The sequence below is a fragment of the Heterodontus francisci genome, chromosome 14 (genome assembly GCF_036365525.1).
Source record: "Heterodontus francisci isolate sHetFra1 chromosome 14, sHetFra1.hap1, whole genome shotgun sequence".
NCBI lineage: Eukaryota > Metazoa > Chordata > Chondrichthyes > Heterodontiformes > Heterodontidae > Heterodontus > Heterodontus francisci.
Genome location: NC_090384.1, coordinates 15777586 through 15798413, shown reverse-complemented (window position 1 = coordinate 15798413; position 20828 = coordinate 15777586). Strand labels below are relative to the sequence as shown.

Genomic DNA, 20828 nt, shown 5'->3' with positions numbered 1-20828 from the left:
GAGGACTATGTGGATAGCATGTTTAGGGAGATGCTCACACCGCAGGTTAGGAGCATGCAGGCAGAGAGGGAATGGGTGACTGCCAGGCAGTCTAAGAGAACCAGGCAGGATGTACAGGAGTCCCCTGAGTCTGTCTTGCTTGCCAATCAGTTTTCCATTTTGGATACTGGTAAGAGCGATTGCTCTTCGGGGAGTGCAGCCAGAGCAAAGTCTGTGGCACCACAGGTGGCTCAGCTGCACAGGAGAGGAGGAAGAAGAATGGAAGAGCAATAGTGATAGGGGATTTGATAGTCAGGGGAGCAGACAGGCATTTCTGCTGCAGTAAACGTGACTCCAGGATGGTGTGTTGCCTCCCTGGTGCCAGGGTCAACAATGTCACGGAGCAGCTGCAGGACATCCTTCTGGGGGAGGGTGAAAAACCAGAGGTCATTGTCCACATTGGTACCAATGACATTAGGTAGGAAGAGGGATGACGTCCTGAAAGCAGATTTTAGGGAGTTAGGAAGGAAATTAAAAGCAGGAACTCCAAAGCAGCAATCTCAGTATTACTCTCCGTGCCATGTGCTAGTGAGCACAGGAATAGGAGAATTGATTGATTGAACACGTGGCTGGAGAATTGGTGTAGGAGGGAGGCCATCAGATTTCTGAGGCATTGGGACCAGTTCTGGGGCAGGTGGGACCTGTACAAGATGAAAGGGCTACAACTTAACAGGAGCGGAACTAATATCCTCGCAGGGAGATTTGCTCGTGCTGTTGGGGAGGGTTTAAACTAGCTTGTCAGGGGGATGGGAACCTGAAGAGTAGCTCAAATTAGAAGGAAGTAAAGCTGGCAACAGGAGGTAGAAAAGTAGCAAGTAACATTAGAAGGCAGTCGAAACAAAGGCGAGCATCAACTAGGCTTAGAATGCAGAATGTCAAGAAGACAAGGTTAAGGGTACTCTACCTGAATGCACGCAGCATTCGCAACAAGGTAGATGATTTACAGGCCCAAATAGAGGTAAATGTGTATGATCTAATTGCCATAACGGAAACTTGGCTACAGGGTGACCAAGACTGGGAACTGAATATTCAAGGATATTCGACATTTAGGAAGGACGGGCAAAAAGGAAAAGGAGGTGATATTGCGCTGATAATAAGGGATGGGATCAGTAAGGAAGGATCTCAGATTGGAAGAAGAAAATGTGGAATCTGTTTGGGTGGAGCTAAGAAACAGTAAGGGGCAGCAAACATTGGTGGTAGTTGTTTATAGGCTACCAAACAGTAGTGGTAGTGTGTATTAATCAGGAGATTAGAGAAGCATGTAGCATGGGCAATACAGTAATCATGGGTGACTTCAATCTGCATATAGACTGGGTAAACCTAATGAGCACTAATGCTGTGGACGACGAGTTTCTGGAATGTGTTAGGGGTGGTTTTCTAGAGCAGTTTGTTGAGGAACCCACTAGAGAACAGGCTATTTTAGATCTAGTATTATGTAATGAGAAAGGGCTAATTAATCTTGTTATAAAAGAACCTTTAGGGATGAGTGACCATAATATGATAGAATTTTGCATTATGTTTGAAAGTGAGATGGTTCAATCTGAAGCCAGGGTGTTAAATTTTAACAAAGGAAACTATGAAGATATCGGGCAAATGGCTGAGGTGGATTAAAAGCTATGACAGTACATAGGCAATGGATAGTCTTTAAAGAAATATTACATAGTTTATAGCAACTATACATTCCTTCAAGACACAAGAACCCCAAAAGTAAAGGCAGTCAATCATGGATAACAAAGGAGGTTAAGGATTGTATAAGATTAAAAGAAAAGTCCTATAAAGTTGACGGAAATAGTGGTAAACCTGAGGATTGGGAGGATTTTAGAATACAGCAAAGGAGAATAGAATATGAATGTAAGCTAGCAAAAAATATAAATACGGACTGTAAAAGCTTCTACAGGTACGTAAAAAGGAAACATTAGCTAAAACAAATGTGGGTCCATTACAGGCAGAGACAGGAGAATTTATAATGGGGAATAGAGAATGGCAGAGAAGCTAAATATTTACTTTGTGTCTGTCTTCACTGAGAAATATAGAAGAAATCTCCGAGAATTAGAGATTCAAGGGATTAAGGGGAATGTGAATTAAAGTAAATTAGTATTAGTTAATGGGGCTGAAGGTTGATAAGTCCCGAGGACCTGATGTTCTACATCTAACAGTGTTGAAAGAGGTAGCTATGGAGTTCGTGGATGCATTGGTGATCATCTTCCAAAATACTATATGTTCTGGAGTGGCTCCTGCAGATTGGAAGGTCGCAAATGTCATCCCACTATTTAAGAAGGGAGGTGTCAGGCAAGCCCCCCCACCTGCCAAGACCGAGGCACACATTTGGCCACGTGAACATTAAAACTTAAAATTGCAAGCCCCTGACTGGAAAGACATTTGCATAATAATAGACAGTGTTGGAACAATGGGTAGTCTTTGCTTCCCCAAGACAGAGAAAAAGTGGTCAGACCAGTTTTAGTCACATAACTGACTGTTGCAGAGGTTTGAACTGAGAGTTTTAAATTGGAGAAAACAGTGTTTGAAATCAGAAAGCTTCTGGCTCCTGGTTTGAGAACATCTCTCTCCTGTCTGCTGTCATCTCGCTCTCACCAGCTTCGGAAACTACTGAAGACACGTGAACCTCAGAGAGAAAAGTTTCCTACAATGAACAAGGGTTAAGAATACTGGGCCCCAGTGAAAAGTAAGAACTGTCTACAATCAAGGACTCTATGGCGAGCTGGAAACATAAACAGTAACAAGAAGGGCCTGTTTCAGTGCTGTATCTCTCTATGACTCTAAATCCCTTTTAGAGACTGCCTCAAACCTGCGTGTGCATACTGGCGTGGGCGCGTCATATATATGGAGGCATTAACCGTATTAGAGTTTAAGTTTAAGGTTTAATAAATTTCTCTTTACTACTTTAAACCTAAAGAAAACCTGATATGTTCATTTCTTTGCCTTATAATTGGAAAGCTGTGAACAAGGATTCACAAAGGGGGAGCTCAAAACAGTGTTTAAAATTAAACCCTGTTACAAAAGACCAGGTGAAGACAACAAAAGAACCTGAGACACCTTTCTCACCTGGTCTTAACAGGAGGGCGAGAGAAAACAGGGAATTGCAGACCTATTAGCCTTACATCAGTCATTGGGAAAATGCTAGAATCTATTCTAAAGGATGTGATAAATAGACACTTGAATAATAATGATCTGATTGGGCACAGTCAACATGGATTTATGAATGGGCAATCATGTTTGACGAACCTGTTGGAGTTTTTTGAGGATGTTACGAACAGAAGTGATAAAGGGGAGTTGGTGGACATGGTATACTTGGATTTTCAGAAGGCTTTTGATAAAGTCCCCCACAGGAGATTGGTTAGCAAAATTAAAGCACATGGGCTAGGAGGTAATATACTGGCATGGATTAAGGATTGATTAACAGGCAGAAAGCAGAGAGTAGGAATAAAAGGGTCATTCTCGTGTTGGCAGCTGTGACTAGTGAAGTACCGCAGGGTTCCGTGCTTGGGCTCCAGCTGGGTTCACAATATATATCAATGATTTGGATGTGGAGACCAAATGAAATATTTCCAAGTTTGCAGATGAGACAAAGCTAGGTGGGAATGTGTATTGTGAAGAAGATGCAAAGTGGCTTCAAGGGGATTTGGACAGACTTAGTGAGTGGGCAAGAATGTGGCAGATGGAATATAATGTGGAAAAATGCGAAGTTATTCACTTCGGTAGGGGGAATAGATGTGCGGAGTATTTCTTAAATGGTAAGTGATTGGAAAGTGTAGATGTACAAAGGGACCTGGGTGTCCTTGTCAATAAGTCACTGAAAGCTAACATGCAGGTGCAACGAGCAATTAGGAAGGCTAATGGTATGCTAGCCTTTATCGCAAGAGAATTTGAGTACAGGAGTAGTGAAGTCTTGCTTCAATTGTATAGTGCCTTGGTTAGACCGCACTTCGAATACTGTGTGCAGTTTTGGTTCCCTTACCTTAGGAAGGATATTATTGCCATTCATGGAGTGCAACTGTCCTATGAAGAGAGATTGGGGAAACTGGGCCTGTATTCTCTAGAGTTTCAAAGAATGAGAGATGATCTCATTGAAACTTACAAAGTACTGAAAGGGATAGACAGGGTAGATGCAGCTAAAATGTTTCCCCTGGTTGGGGAGTCTAGAACCAGTGGACACAATTTCAAAATAAGGGGGAAGCCACTTAAGACAGAGATGAGGAGAAATTTCTTCACTCAGAGGGTTGTGAATCTTTGGAATTCTCTACCCCAGAGGACTGTGGAAACTCAGTCATTGAGTATGTTTAAAGCAGAGATTGACAGATTTCTAAATACCAATGACATAAGGGGATACGGGGGGTAGTGTGGGAAAAAGGCATTGAAGTGGATGATCAGCCATGATCATATTGAATGGTGGGGCAGGCTCAATGGCCTACTCCTGCTCCTATGTTCCTGTTGAAGGCAGTGACCCCTGTTGTGATGTAGTGCCAGAGAGTTGGCAATGTACACATCTTATCCAAGTGCCTATTTGACACAAGGCCCATCTGCGATTTTGTCCACAGATCTACAGAAATTTACAGTGCAGAAGGAAACTATTCGGCACCGATTTGCCAGAGATAAACCAAAATTAATCCCACTGTCCTAACTTCTCTCATTGTCCTGTATCTTCCTCTGCTTCAAATATTTATAATTTTTTTAGTTCCTGGGATGTGGGTGTCGCTGGCTAGGCCAGTATTGCCCATCCCTAATTGTCCTTGAGAAGGTGGTGAGGCGCTGCCTTCTTGAACCGCTGCAGTCCATGTAGGCTGGTACACCTACAGTGCTGTGAGGAAGGGAGTTCCAGGATTTTGACCCAGCGACAGTGAAGAAACGGCGATATAGTTCCAAGTCAGGATGGTGTGTGGCTTGGAGGGGAACTTGCAGGTGGTGGTTTTCCCATGCATCTGCTGCCCTTGTCCTTCTAGGTGATGGAGGTCGCAGGTTTGGAAGGTGCTGTCTAAGGAGCCTTGGGGCGTTGCTGCCGTGCATTTGTAGATGGTACACACTGCTGCCACTGTGCGTCGGTTTTTGGAGGGAGTGAATGTTAGTAGATGGGGTGCCAATCAAGCAGGCTGCTTTGTTCTGGATGGTGTTGAGCTTCTTGAGTGTTGTTGGAGCTGCACCCATCCAGGCAAGTGGAGAGTATTCCATCACACTCCTGACTTGTGCCTTGTAGATGGACTGGCTTTAGGATGTCAGGAGGTGAGTTACTCGCTGCAGGATTCCTAGTCTCTGACCTGTTCTTGTAGCCACAGTGTTTATCTGGCTACTCCAGTTCAGTTTCTGATCAGTGGTAACCCCCAAGATGTTGATAGTGGGGGATTCAGCGATAGTAATGCCATTGAATGTCAAGGGGAGATGGTTAGATTCTTTCTTGTTGGAGATGGTCATTGTCCAGCTTCAGTATCTGAGGAGTTGCCAAAGGTGCTGCTGAACATTGTGCAATCATCAGCGAACGTCCCCACTTCTGACCTTATGATTGAAGGAAGTTCATTGATGAAGCAGCTGAAGATGGTTGGGCCCAGGACATTACCCTGAGGAACTCTTGCAGTGATGTCCTGCAGCTGTGATGATTGACCTCCAACAACCACAATCATCATCCTTTGTGCGAGGTACGACTCCAACCAGCGGAGAGTTTTCTCCCTGATTCCCATTGACATCAGTTTTGCTAGGACTCCTTGATGCCATACTCGGGCAAGTGCTGCCTTGATGTCAAGGGCAGTCACTCTCAACTCAGCTCTTGAGTTCAGCTGTTTTGTCCATGTTTGAACCAAGGCTGTAATGAGGTCAGGAGCTGAGTGGCCCTGGTGGAACCCAAACTGAGGTCAGTGAGCAGGTTATTGCTGAGCAAATGCTGCTTGATAGCACTGTCAACAACACCATCCATCGCTTTGCTGATGATTGAGAGTAGACTGATTGGGTGGTAATTGGCCGGGTTCGTCTTTTCCAGCTTTTTGTGTATAGGACATACCTGGGCAATTTTCCACGTTGCTGGGTAGATGCCAATGTTGTAGCTGTACTGGAATAGCTTGCCTAGGGGTGCGGCAAGTTCTGGAGCACAAGTCTTCAGTACTATTGCCGCAATGTTGTCAGGGCCCATAGCCTTTGCAGTATCCAAAGCCTTTAGTCATTTCTTGATATCATTTGAGTGAATCGAATTGGCTGAAGACTGGCATCTGTGATGCTGGGGACTTCAGGAGGAGGTCGAGATGGATCATCAACTTGGCACTTCCAGCTGAAGATTGTTGAAAATGCTTCAGACTTTTCTTTTGTACTGATGTGCTGGGCTCCCCCATCATTGAGAATGGGGATATTTGTGGAGCCACCTCCTCCAGTTAGTTGTTTAATTGTCCGCCACCATTCACGACTGGATGTGACAGGACTGCAGAGCTTAGATCTGATCCACTGGTTATGGGGTCACTTAGCTCTGTCTACCGTATACAGCTTACGCTGTTTGGCATGCAAGTAGTACTGGGTTGTAGCCTCATCAGGCTCACACCTCATTTTGAGTTATGCCTGGTGCTGCTCCTGGCATGACCACCTGCACTCTTGATTGAACCAGGGTTGGTCCCCCAGCTTGATGGTAATGGTAGAGTGGGTGGTGTGCAGGGCCATGAGGTTACAGATTGTGATTTAGTACAGTTCTGCTGCTGCTGATGGACCACGGCGCTTCATGGATGCCCAGTTTTGCATTGCTAGATCTGTTCAAAATCTATCCCATTTAGCATGGTGGTAGTGCCACACAACACAATAGTGGATATCCTCAATGTGAAGATGGGACTTGGTCTCCACAAGGACTTTGTGGTGGTCACTCCTACCAGTACTGTCATGGATAGATGCATCTGTGGCAGGCAGATTAGTGAGGACGAGTCAAATATGTTTTTCCTTTGCTTTGGTTCCCTCACCACCTGCCGCAGACCCAGTCTAGCAATTATGTACTTTAGGACTTGGCCAGCTCGGTCAGTAGTGGTGCCACCAAGCCACTCTTGGTGATGGACATTGAAACCCCCCCACCCATAATACATTCTGCGCCCTTGCCACCTTCAGTGCTTCTTCCAAGTGCTGTTCAACATGGAAGAGTACTGATTCATCAGCTGAGGGGGGCAGTAGTTGGTAATCAACAGGTGGTTTCTTTGCTCATGTTTGACCTGATGCCATGAGACTACATGGGGTCTGGAGTCAATGTTGAGGACACCCAGGGTGACTCCCTCCTGACTATACCACTGTGCAGCCAACTCTGCTGGGTTGTCCTGCTGGTGTGACGGGACATACCCGGGGATGGTAATGGCGGTGTCTGGGACATTGTCGGTGAGGTATGATTCGGTGAGTATGACCGTGTCAGGCTGTTGCTTGACTAGTCTGTGGGACAGCACTCCCAACTTTGGCACAAGCTCCAGATGTTAGTAAGGAGGACTTTGCAGGGTCGACAGGGCTTGGTTTGCTCTTGTCATTTCCAGTGCCTAGTTCGATGCCGGGTGGTCCGGCTAGTTTCATTCCTTATTGTCTTTGTCGCGGTTAGATACAACTGAGTGGCTTGATGGGCCATTTCGGAGAGCATGTAAGGGTCATCCACATTGATGGGGGTCTGGAGTCAAATGTAGGCCAGACCAGGTAATGACAGCAGATTTTCTCCTCCTCCCCCCCATGTAGTTCTGCAACAGCAAAGTGATTTTTATACCAGAATTGTACTTTCAACACAAATGTGCATGATGCGTTGGGTACTTCCACAAGTGAATTGGGTCATCTCGGAATATTTTACTGTGGTTACTTACCTCCTATCTGAATTTCTAAGAATTTCCCATTTTTCTGCATCTGATTGCCTGCTGACTCTTTCTGTCTTCACAGCGCTGTTGGGCTGAGCTGCTAAGCTAGCAACACTTGCTGGTGATATGGTTTGTTTTGAGAGATTTATGGTCTGAAATGTGAACCAACTGCAAGCAGCTGTTGAAGTGCTGCAGAGCAAGTAATGATGTCCCTCTTTGCAATAAAGCATTAGGCTTCCATGATATGTTATGTATCTTCTCAATATACATTATTTACATGGATTTGAAATATATCCCATCCAAACCCAATGGTAGATTCTGATGTCTTTAGTACACCAATTGTTCCTCCTCGTGAGTGCACAGTTGATAAATTCACAGAAGTAAGATCTGCTGCTCTTAATTGTAAATGTACTTTGCATAAAAGCAAGTGAGGTGCTTAAGGCAGAATGGGTCGCAGCCTTTATTAACTGAAGCATGCTGTTATGAATGTTGGCCAGGGCACAACATTTTATTTCTCAACCAACACCACTAAAACAGGTTATCTGGTCATTATCTCATTGTTTATGGGAAGTTTCTGTGTGCAAATAGGTTGCCATGTTTCCTGTATTACAACAGTGACTACTCTTCAAAAGTATTTCATTAGTTGTGCTCTGGGATGTTCTGAGACTATTTAAATGCAAGTCTTGCTATTCCTTTTAAAGAAGTGTTATCACTTCCTGCAGCAAATGAGCCCCAATTCTCTTTTCACCAGAAATGTTGTCATCCTTCTTCCAGGCATCTTCTCAGACCCAGCAGACATTGCAGAATGGGCGTTGCTGTGTGGATAAGGCCATCAAGTGCCTTAAAAATGGAAAATTTATTCCCCCTGCCAGCACTCATCACAATGGTTCTCATGTCCATCTTGCTAACGGCCACTGCCATAGATCCACTCTGCAGCTCAGGGCACCCACTCAGCCTGTTCAAGCCATTAAGGTAAGGTTGACGTTGTTTGTTGCTCTGGATCCTTTCTTGAATACTGCTTGGCCACGTTATTTTTTAAAAATTTGACACCACCTTTTATTTTGTAGATTAGTGGATACTTGAACCTCGTTGCCAATGGTATTGATAACTTCACACATGGCCTGGCAGTGGCTGGGAGCTTCCTCGTCAGCAGAAAAGTAAGTAAAAGAGAAGAAAATGATTTGCAAATGGAGTGGTGAAATGCAAAATCTAAACATCAACAACTTGTATTTTTATAGTGCCTTTAACGTATTAAAATGTCCCAAGACGGTTGACAGCGTATCAAAGCAAACCACGTGCTAGTGAGGCTAGAAACAGGGAGCGAGTGCAGCTGAACACGTGGCTACAGAACTGGTGTAGGAGGGAGGGATTCAGATATGTGGATCATTGGGATACCTTCTGGGGAAGGTGGGACCTGTACAAGAAGTACGGGTTGCATCTGAACTGGAGGGGCACCAATATCCTGGGCGGGAGGTTTGCTAGAGCTCTTCGGGAGGGTTTAAACTAGTTTGGCAGGGGGATGGGAACCGGAGCCACGGATCAGTGGATGGGGTAGCTGTTGAACAGGCAGGTACCGAGTGCGGAGAGTCTGTGAGGAAGGTTAGACAGTTGACGGGGCAAAGTTGCAGCCAGTATGATGGGTTGAAGTGTGTCTATTTTAACGCAAGAGGTGTCAGGAATAAGGGTGATGAACTTAGAGCATGGATCAGTACTTGGAGCTACGATGTTGTGGCCATTACGGAGACGTGGATATCACAGGGGCAGGAATGGATGTTGGATGTTCCGGGGTTTAGATGTTTCAAAAGGAATAGGGAGGGAGGTAAAAGAGGTGGGGGAGTGGCATTGTTAATCAGGGATAGTATCGCAGTTGCAGAAAGGGAGGTCGTCGAGGAGGGTTTGTCTACTGAGTCATTATGGGTGGAAGTCAGAAACAGGAAAGGAGCAGTCACTTTGTTGGGAGTTTTCTATAGACCCCCCAATAGCAACAGAGACATGGAGGAACAGATTGGGAGGCAGATTTTGGAAAGGTGCAGAAGTAACAGGGTTGTTGTCATGGGTGACTTCAACTTCCCTAATATTGATTGGAACCTCCTTAGTGCAAATAGTTTGGATGGAGCAGTTTTTGTCAGGTGTGTCCAGGAAGGTTTCCTGACTCAATATGTAGATAGGCCGACTAGAGGGGAGACGATGTTGGACTTGATGCTTGGCAACGAACCAGGCCAGGTGGCAGATCTCTCGGTGGGAGAGCATTTCGGTGATAGTGATCACAGCTCCCTGACCTTTACTATAGTCATGGAGAGGGACAGGAGCAGACGGGATGGGAAAATATTTAATTGGGGGAGGAGGAATTACAATGCTATTGGGCAGGAACTGGGGAGCATAAATTGGGAACAGATGTTCTCAGGGAAATGCACGACAGAAATGTGGAGGTTGTTTAGGGAGCACTTGCTGTGACTGCTGGATAGGTTTGTCCCGATGAGGCAGGGAAGGGATGGTAGGGTGAAGGAACCTTGGATGACGAGATATGGAACAGCTAGTCAAGAGGAAGAACGAAGCTAACTTAAGGTTGAGGAAGCAAGGATCAGACAGGGCTCTAGAGGGTTACAAGGTAGCCAGGAAGGAACTGAAGAATGGACTTAGGAGAGCTAGAAGGGGACATGAAAAAGTCTTGGCGGGTAGGATTAAGGAAAATCCCAAGGCGTTCTACACTTATGTGAGGAACAAGAGGATGGCCAGAGTGAGGGTAGGGCCGATCAGGGATAGTGGAGGGAACTTGTGCCTGGAGTCGGAGGAGGTAGGGGAGGTCCTAAATGAATACTTTGCTTCAGTATTCACTAGTGAGAGGGACCTGGTCGTTTGTGAGGACAGCGTGGAGCAGGCTGACATGCTCGAACAGGTTGAGGTTAAGAGGGAGGATGTGCTGGAAATTACGAATGATATGAGGACAGATAAGTCCCCGGGGGCAGACGGGATATACCCAAAGATATTATGGGAAGCGAGGGAAGAGATTGCTGCGCCTTTGGCGATGATCTTTGCGTCTTCACTGTCCACTGGAGTAGTACCGGATGATTGGAGGGTGGCAAATGTTGTTCCCTTGTTCAAGAAAGGGAATAGGGATAACCCTGGGAATTATAGACCAGTCAGTCTTACGTCGGTAGTGGGAAAATTATTGGAGAGGATTCTGAGAGACAGGATTTATGATTATTTGGAAAAGCATGGTTTGATTAGAGACAGTCAGCATGGCTTTGTGAGGGGCAGGTCATGCCTCACAAGCCTTATTGAATTCTTTGAAGATGTGACAAAACACATTGATGAAGGAAGAGCAGTGGATGTGGTGTATATGGATTTTAGCAAGGCGTTTGATAAGGTTCCCCATGGTATGCTCATTCAGAAAGTAAGGAGGCATGGGATTCAGGGAAATTTGGCTGTCTGGATGGATACAAAATTGGCTGGCCCATAGAAGTCAGAGGGTGGTAGTAGATGGAAAGTATTCAGCATGGAGCTCGGTGACCAGTGGTGTTCCACAAGGATCTGTTCTGGGACCTCTGCTCTTTGTGATTTTTATAAATGACTTGGATGAGGAAGTGGAAGGCTGTGTTAGCAAGTTTGCCGATGACACGAAGGTTGCTGGCGTTGTGGATAGTGTGGAAGGCTGTTGTAGGTTGCAACGGGACATTGACAGGATGCAGAGCTGGGCTGAGAAGTGGCAGATGGAGTTCAACCTGGAAAAGCGTGAAGTGATTCATTTTGGAAGGTCGAATTTGAATGCGGAATACAGGCTTAAAGACAGGATTCTTGGTAGTGTGGAGGAACAGAGGGATCTTGGGGTCCATGTCCATAGATCGCTCAAAGTTGCCACCCAAGTTGATAGGGTTGTTAAGAAGGCGTATGGTGTGTTGGCTTTCATTAACAGGGGGATTGAGTTTAAGAGCCGCGAGGTTATGCTGCAGCTCTATAAGGCCCTGGTTCGACCACACTTGGAATATTGTGTTCAGTTCTGGTCGCCTCATTATAGGAAGGATGTGGAAGCTTTAGAGAGGGTGCAGAGGAGATTTACCAGGATGCTGCCTGGACTGGAGGACATGTCCTACGAAGAAAGATTGGGGGAGCTAGGGCTTTTCTCATTGGAGCGAAGAAGGATGAGAGGTGACTTGATAGAGGGGTACAAGGTGATGAGAGGCATAGATAGAGTGGATAGTCAGAGAATTTTTCCCAGGGTGGAAAGGGCTATCACCAGGGGGCATAATTTTAAGGTGATTGGAGGAAGGTTTCGGGGAGATGTCAGAGGTAGGTTCTTTACACAGAGTGTGGTGGGTGCGTGGAATGCGCTGCCAGCGGTGGTAGTAGAAGCAGATACATTAGGGGCATTTAAGCGACTCTTGGATAGGTACATGGATGATGGTAGTATGAAAGGTATGTAGGTAGTTTGATCTTAGAGTAGGTTAAAGGTTTGGCACAACATCGTGGGCTGAAGGGCCTGTACTGTGCTGTACTGTTCTATGTTCTATTGCTCTTTAGCTAATAAATTTGATCTGATCAAAAAATGTGCAGGTTGCACTTCTGCACCCCAGAAATTCTTGTTCAGAGGGGACAAAATCATAAATGTTTCAGAGGCAATGTTGATTACTGATCATGCAACGGATAGAACATACCCAGGAATGAGTTCGAGGTTGAAATCTAATCAAGGTGCTTAGGTGTTTTTATGCTAATATATACTTAAGAGTGAGTTACAGCTGTAATTTTGAGTGATATCCAGAACTGTAAGATACCTCTTTACCTCACACTGCTTGATGTGAATGGTTTGTAAGCTGTAAACATCACCAATACTGACCGTTGGTAACCCCTGCTGTAACATTTGGTGTTGACAGCACTGTATTTTGTGTCATTGCCTCTTGGTGCTCATGGTGACTTAGATCCCGGTGTGACGGGATGGACTTACCCAAGTATCTGCCAGTCTCAAGTTACATGTAACAGCTGTGTGTCACAAAATGGTCACTGGAGGTTTGCTGTGGGATGGAAGAGAAATAATGTTCCATTTTGATAGGATTATCCCAGGACAGTAAGGAAAACCAACACTGTCACCTGAAGGGCGGCACAGTGGCGCAGTGGTTAGCACCGCAGCCTCACAGCTCCAGGGACCAGGGTTCGATTCCGGGTACTGCCTGTGTGGAGTTTGCAAGTTCTCCCTGTGTCTGCGTGGGTTTTCTCCGGGTGCTCCGGTTTCCTCACACAAGCCAAAAGACTTGCAGGTTGATAGGTAAATTGGCCATTATAAATTGTCACCAGTATAGGTAGGTGGTAGGGAAATATAGGGACAGGTGGGGATGTTTGTTGGGAATATGGGATTAGTGTAGGATTAGTATAAATGGGTGGTTGATGTTCGGCACAGACTCGGTGGGCCGAAGGGCCTGTTTCAGTGCTGTATCTCTAATCTAAAAAAAAAATAATCTAAAGTACAAAAGCAAAATGCTGCAGATGCTGGAAATCTGAAATAATGATGAAGGGTCATTGACCTGAAATATTAACTCTTTCTCTCCCTACAGATTCTGCCAGACCTGCTGAGTATTTCTGGCATTTTCTGTTTTTATTACCGCCACCTGTCTCCATTTCAAAATCTGTGCCCCAGTTGCAGACAAACTTGCATGTTGTCTCTCAGTCTCTCCCCTCTGTACTGCACTCACCTTCATGATCCATCCTCATCAGTGGTAAAAGCAGAAATGTTTGTTCCAAGGGCAGACTTCTGCAAATATGTGCTTGATCCAGTTGAACTGTTGAGTTGCTTTCCAGTTTTTCTGTACATTGGTGCTCCATGCTTCCCCTCCCGCTGGCTTTGGTAATGGTTTCAATGAAAACTGAACATAGACTGGCCGATGGTACTTTAATGTTCAAGGAGCTATCCCAGGTCCTGCTGTATGTGTAATAAAAACATGCGCTTGCATGGAAAGTTGCCATCGGAATGGAAGGGGTTGTTGGGTGGGAGGTGTAGTATTGAGGAGTGGGCCAGAGTTTTGGGGAGGGAATGGTCCCTTTGGAATGCTGAAAGGAGAGGGGAGGGGAAGGGAAGATGTGTTTGGTGGCATCACGCTGGCGATGGTGGAGGGTGATATATTGAATGTGGAGGCTGGTGGGGAAGGTGAGGACAAGGGGGACACTATTGTGGTTCAGGGTGAGCTGGGAGCTCAGGGTAAGGGCAGAGTTGCAGGAAATGAGGCAGACATGGTCAAGTTGGGGGTGGTGTGAGGAAAAAGGGAAAGGTGCTGATATGGAAGGTTCATCCAAACAGATGAAACAGACACTGTGAAAATGGTAGAGTGAAATAGGGTCTTTCCAGAAAGCAGGGCACGCAAAAGTAGTCAAGGTAGCTGTGGGAGTCATTGGGCTTATATTGGAATATTAATCAATAGCTTATCTTCAGAAATGAAGGCATAGAAGTCGACAAAGGGAAAAGTTAGAGATGGGCCATTTGAAGGCAAGGGAAGGATGGAAATTGGAGGCAAAGTTGATTTGAATTTTCCAGTTGAGGGCAAGAGCAGGAAACAGCACCAGTGTTCTCTCTGTGCTGTGTGGGTGCATGGCCACACAACAATTGGGAATGTGCTGCATAGGGAACAAGCAGGCTAGGCACAAGCAACATTCCTTTTAAGGTGTGTGCCTGCATGTCAGTTAAAGGGACCACGCAGTGCAACAAGCTGGCTGTGCACAGCAATCGGAAGTTACAGGGAACATTTACCGACACCGATGGAGTCATCAGTGTACCAGAAAAAGAGGTGAAGGAGGGGGCCTAAGTTGGACTGGAACAAAGAATGTTCCACATATCCCACAAAAAGGCAGGCATAGCTGGGACCCATATGAGTTCCCATAGCAACACCTTTTATTTGGAGGAAATGAGTGGAGATAAAGAAGCTCTTCAGTGTGAAACAAGTTGCATGTGTGCTTGTTTTAGGATTGTAACTGGTTTTATTGAGATTTCTTTCCCCAACATTCTGGTGGTTGATATTTTTGACTGGTGGCAGGGCAGTTTTTTTGTAAATGGTTGTAGTTCAATTGATTTCACTACCTGTGTCATGGTTTCCTCCAGCTATGTCTGAAGTGAGCTACAGTTAACTCAAATGATGTCAGCTGTTGCTGTGGTTACTACAGTTGCATTATATCCATTTCTAGCCATTGCCATTGCTATGGCTACGGGTGTCTGCTAGATCAGTTCTATTGTTGAAATTGTTGACATGTACCTGTCCTGTCCTGCAGGTTGGGCTCACGACAACCCTGGCTATCCTCCTCCATGAAGTTCCACATGAGGTGAGTGAGCATATACTTAATGTGGGTAACTGATCCTTTCAACCACCTTTTTAAAAAAAAAAAATATGTTTCCTAAGTACAGGGCACTGCCATTTTCCTTAACCTCTTCCCATCCCAACAGAAATACCTCCTTGAATGTGCAGATGGCAAAGATGGCAGACATCCCCATAGAGAACATAGTCAAGCAACAGCCTGCTGTAGTCATACTCATAGACTCTTAGAATGGTTACAGAACAGAAGGTGACCATTCAGCCCATGTTGTCTCTGCAGGCTTCTGCAAAAGTAACTCAGCTGGTCACACTCCCCCACCCTTTCCCCTGCAATATTTTTTTTTTACAGGTGCTTAACCAATTCCCTTTTGAAACCCAATTGTATCTGTTTCCACTACACACTCGGGCAGTGCAATCCAGATCCTAACCACTCATTGCATAAAGAAGTTTTTCCACACGTCGCCATTGATTCTTTTGCCAATCACCTTATATCTGTGTCCTCTGGTTCTCAACCTTTCTGCCAATGGGAACAGTTTCTCTATCTACTCTGTCCAGACCCCTTATGACTTTGAATACTTCACAGAATTGTTACAGCACCAGCTCTCCTAATGAGCATTTCACCTAGTGCCACCTTCTCCCCGTAACCCTGTACATTCTTCCTTTTCATATAACTGTCTAATTTTGTTTTGAATACCTCATTTGAACCTGCCTCCACCACACTCTCAGGCAGTACATTCCCGACCTTAACAACTCACTGCGTGAAAAAGTTTTTCCTCGTGTCACTTTTGCTTCTTTTACCAATTACTTTAAATCTGTGCCCTCTCGTTCTCGATCCTTTCACGGGTGGGAACAGTTTCTCCCTATCTACTCTGTCCAGACCCCTCATGATTTTGAATACTTCAATCAAATCTCCTCTCCGCCTTCTCTTCTCCAAGGAAAGCAGTCCTAACTTCTCCGATCTTTCTCTGTAATTGAAGTTCCTCATCCCTGAAATCATTCTCATGAATCTTTTCTGCACCCTCTCTAACTTCCATCAAATCTCCTCTCAACCTTCTCTTGGGAGATCAACCCAGCTTCTCTAATCTATCCACGTCTCGTAAATATTTTCTGCACCCTCTAAAGCCTTCCCATCCTTCCTAAAGTGCGGTGCCCAGAATTGGACAGCATACTCCAGTTGAGATCATAGTCATTATGGCCCATCGAGTCCATGCCAGCTCTTCGTAGAGCAGTCCAGTCAGGCCCCTTTCCCCCCTCTGTATCCACTTAGCCAAGCAAATTTATTTCTCTCAAGTGCCCATCCAATATCTTTTTGAAATCATCGATTGCCTCTGCTTGCACCACACTCGTAGGCAGCGAGTTCCAGGTCGTTATCACTCTGAGTTTTAAAAAAAATCTTCCTCACATTGCCCCCTGCATTTCTTGCCCAGAATCTTAAATCTGTGTGCACCAGTCCTTGTATCATCAGCTTATCTTTATCTCCTCTATCAAATCTCCTCCTGCCATCTCCAGGTCCACAGTAGCCTAACCAAAGATCCTCAAATGGTCCACTGCTGGCAGCCATGAATAAAGGGGTTCATCAGTACGACCTTGCTTTCATACTCTATGCCTCTATATATAATGCCCAGAATTCCGTATGCCTTTTTAGGCACTTTCTCAACATGTCCTGCCATCTTCATTGATTTGTACATGTATATGTCCAGGTCTATCTGTTCCTGCAGCCCCTTTAGAATTATAAGCTGTAAGACCTTATTGCAAGAGGTTACAGGTTTATGATTCTTTTATTTGAGATTTATGAGAAGTTACATAGGGCATACAAGTTCCATTTGTAAGATTTTATTGTATCTTGAAGACAAATTCAAAACCACATAATCTACAGTGTTATAAAAATATTACAATGCGAGTACACCAATAATGTCAGAAGAGATAACCAAACAAACACCAATGGATTATCAGTCCTTATTGATTGCAGGTCCTCCTGTTGAGGTGACTAGCCAAATCTCCCCCGCTCTCCCCCACCACCCCCCCCCCCCCCCCACCCCCCTGCCCTGACTGCAGTAATGAGGTTCCTTCAACAACCACTTTTTGTACCTGTTTTTCAATAGCAAATAGGATATTGCACTGACAGGACCTCAGTGTCCAACAAAAGTCTCTTGTGATATAAATTATCCAATGGAATGTCAAATCCTTTGAACCATGAAGTTCAAGCCAGGCTTGACATTGTCCATCCTTCCACACATGCCTTCTGTCTTTGTAACTAGCTTTTACTTTATCTTCCCTTATCTCATTCTGGGCTGTTTTCCACAACTCTCCCGAAACATCTGGTCTCCGATTTATAAACTAACTTTCAGAACTTTCTCATTTGTATTCACCATGTATGCTCAGAGCTGTTCGTAATGGTTATCCATTCCCAAATATTCTTTGATCTTACCAGACTATTGAGATCAGACTAAGGTTTTACACACTAATTAGCTTTGCATTACAGCAAGTGTAATGATTTAACATAGTGTCGAAGCATGTTGTCTATTGTGTTTGGGTCTCTTTTTATGACAGTGGGTCTCATGACTAAACATTTCATGGCCTTGACAGTGTTGGCTCCTGTCACAGTCCAGTGGTTCGTGTTTATCTGTGAAAAAGCAGCATGCAGCTATTAAGTTAGTTTATTTTGTAAAGTATTTTTTGGCCTTCCAGTGTATGCTGGTAAATTTGGTCAAGTTTCTGAACAGCTAGCTACAGTAAACAGCAGTTCGCATCTCATCTGAACTGTTGATGCCCCCAAGTTGGATAGCTTCCACAAGTTCCGAAGTTAGTGGAGAATGTTATAGTTTCTCACGACCCTTTATTTTATATTGCCTCTCCTCATTCTTCCTACCAAAATGTATCACTTCACGCTTCTCTGCATTAAGTTTCATCTGTCATGTGTCCGTCCAATCCGCTAGCCTGTCTACATCCTCTTGAAGCCTTATCACTGTCTTCCTCACAGTTCACAATACTTCCAAGTTTCGTATCATCTGCAAATTTTGAAATTGTTGCCCTGTAAATCCAAGTCTCGATCATTAATATATATACATCAAGAAAAGCAGTGGTCCTAGTACCGTCCCTGGGGAGCTATCTGTGCATTCTTCCAGTCTGAAAACCAACCATTCATCGCGACTCTGTTTCCTGTCACTCAGCCAACTTCACATGCATGCTGCCAGTGTCGCTTTTATTCAGTGATCTTCAACTTTGCTGGAAATTTTATTTTATGGCTCTTCATCAAAATGCGTTTTGGAAGTCCAAATGCATTTCTTCAACTATATTACCTTCATTAACCATGTTATCTCGTCAAAAAATTCAACCAGATTAGTTAAACATGATTTGCCTTTAACAAATTTGTGCTGGATTTCCCTAATTAATCTGTACTTGTCCAAGTGACAGTTTTTTGTCCCAGATTATCATCTCCAGCAGCTTTCCTACCACTGAGGTTAAATTGTACTTGCTGGATTTTATCTTCCACCCTTTTTTGCACAATGGTGTAGCATTTGGAATTCTCCAGTCTGTTAGCATTACCTCTTGTGGGAATGTATCTTGACTGTACCTCAACCAACTCCTCTTTAAAGGCAGCCCATTGTTCTGGTTCAGTTTTACCTGCCAATCTTTTATTCCAATTTACCTGGGATAGATCTTTTCTCGCCATACTGAGATTATCCCTCCTCCAATTTAGTATTTTTACTATAGACTGCTCCTTGTCCTTTCCCATGACTAACCTAAACCTTATACTATGATCACTATCCTGTAAAAGTTTACCAACTGACACATGATCCACTTGACGGACCTTATTCACCAGGATCAGATTCAGCAATACCTCCTTCCTCTTTGGGTTGGAAACATACTGATCAAGAAATTTCTCCTGAATACACTTGAGAAACTCCTCCCCTCTCTGTCCTTTCCACTATTACTATCCAGTCTACATTAGGAAAATCAAAGTCCCCCATTATCACTACTCTGTAGTTTCTTCACCTCTGTAATTTCTCTGCAAATTTGCTCCTCTATATCTTTCCCACAGTTGGTGACCTATAGATTACACCCAGTCGTGTAATGGTACTGTTTCTTAATTCTAAACCAAATAGGTCTGTCCTTGTCCCTTCTGGGACATTCTCTCTCCAACACTGTAATATTCTCATTAATCATTACAGCTACCCCTCCTCCTTCTTTTCCTTATCTATCTGCCTGAACACCTCGGATCCAGGACTATTTAGTACCCAGTCCTGTCCTTTTTTTTTTGAGGCAGGTCTCCTTTAACGCCACAACATTGTATTCCCATGTGTGGCTATTTCTGCCTGCAGCTCACCAGACTTATTTACCACACTCAGTGCATTCACATAAAGCTATTTTAGACCTTATTGCTTTTCCAGTTTGTCTGACTTAATCTAATGCCTTACTATTTCTTACTCTAGTGCCAGCTGCTTCTCCCAATCCTTTGTGTACCTTATTTCTAATACTACATCCTGGTTCCCATTCCCCTGCCAAGTCAGTTTAAACCCTCCCCAACAGCACTAGCAAACAGCCCCACAAGGTCATTAGTCCAGGCTCTTTTTAGATGAAACCTGTCTTGCCTGTACAGGTCTCACCTCCCCAGAACTGATTCCAATGTTCCAGAAATCTAAAGTCTCCCTCCAGCATCATCTTTCCAGCCATGTTTTCATCTGATTTATCCTCCTTTTGCTGTACTCAATAGCATGTGACACCAGGGTAATCTGGAGATTTCACCCTTTTGAGGCCCTGCTTGCTAGTCTCCTTCCTATCTCCCTAAAATCTAATTGCAGGACCTCATCCCTCTCTCTACCCATGGACCACGATCTCTGGCTGTTCACCCTCAGAGTTCTGTGCAGTCACTCAGTAACATACTTGACCTTGGCACCAGAGAGGCAACATACCATCCTGGGTTCATGTCCATAGCCACAGAAACATCTTTCTATTCCTCTAGCTAGAGAATCACTTATTACTATTGCTTTCCCAATCTTCCTACCCCCTGTACAGCTGAACCACCCATAGTGCTGTGGCTGCACTCCCTAGATGAAATATCACACTCACTAGTGTTCAGTTCTGAATATTGGCTTGGAGAGCGAAATGCTCTTGGAGGATTCTAGCACTACCTGCCTTGTCCTTCCCTGTCTGCCTGGCAGTTGCCCATTTTCCCCTCTCTGCCCGCACACCCTTAAGCTGTAGAGTGATCACATCCTGAAACAGTGCTACCCACGTAGCTCTCAGCCTCATGGATGCACCACAGTGACAGCAGCTGCTGCTTAAACTCCGAAACCCGGAGCTCGAGGTGCTGCAGCTGACGACACTTCCTGCACATGTGGTTTTCCAGGACACGAGGGCGGCGCAGTGGTTAGCACCGCCGCCTCACAACTCCAGCGACTCGGGTTCAGTTCTGGGTCCTGCCTGTGCGGAGTTTGCAAGTTCTCCCTGTGACCGCGTGGGTTTCCCCCCACAGCCAAAAGACTTGCAGGTTGATAGGTAAATTGGCCATTGTAAATTGCCCTAATGTAGGTAGGTGGTAGGAGAATGGTGGGGATGTGGTAGGGAATATGGGATTAATGTAGGATTAGTATAAATGGGTGGTTGTTGGTCGGCACAGACTCGGTGGGCCGAAGGGTCTGTTTCAGTGCTGTATCAAATAAAAAAAATTGTCCTGGAGTTCCCACATGGAACAGAACTTAAGTTC

At 44.9% G+C, this 20828-nt stretch overlaps 1 protein-coding gene across 2 annotated transcripts in view; it reads left to right on the top strand.

Annotated features, from left to right (window-relative positions):
• Window positions 1-20828, top strand: part of slc39a13 (solute carrier family 39 member 13) — an 80972-nt gene that overhangs the window by 32651 nt on the left and 27493 nt on the right. For both annotated transcript variants that reach the window (XM_068045905.1, XM_068045906.1), the window contains exons 5-7: window positions 8610-8807; window positions 8903-8992; window positions 15081-15131. In XM_068045905.1, coding sequence (XP_067902006.1) covers window positions 8610-8807; window positions 8903-8992; window positions 15081-15131 — 339 coding nt within the window. The remainder of the gene's footprint in view (window positions 1-8609; window positions 8808-8902; window positions 8993-15080; window positions 15132-20828) is intronic.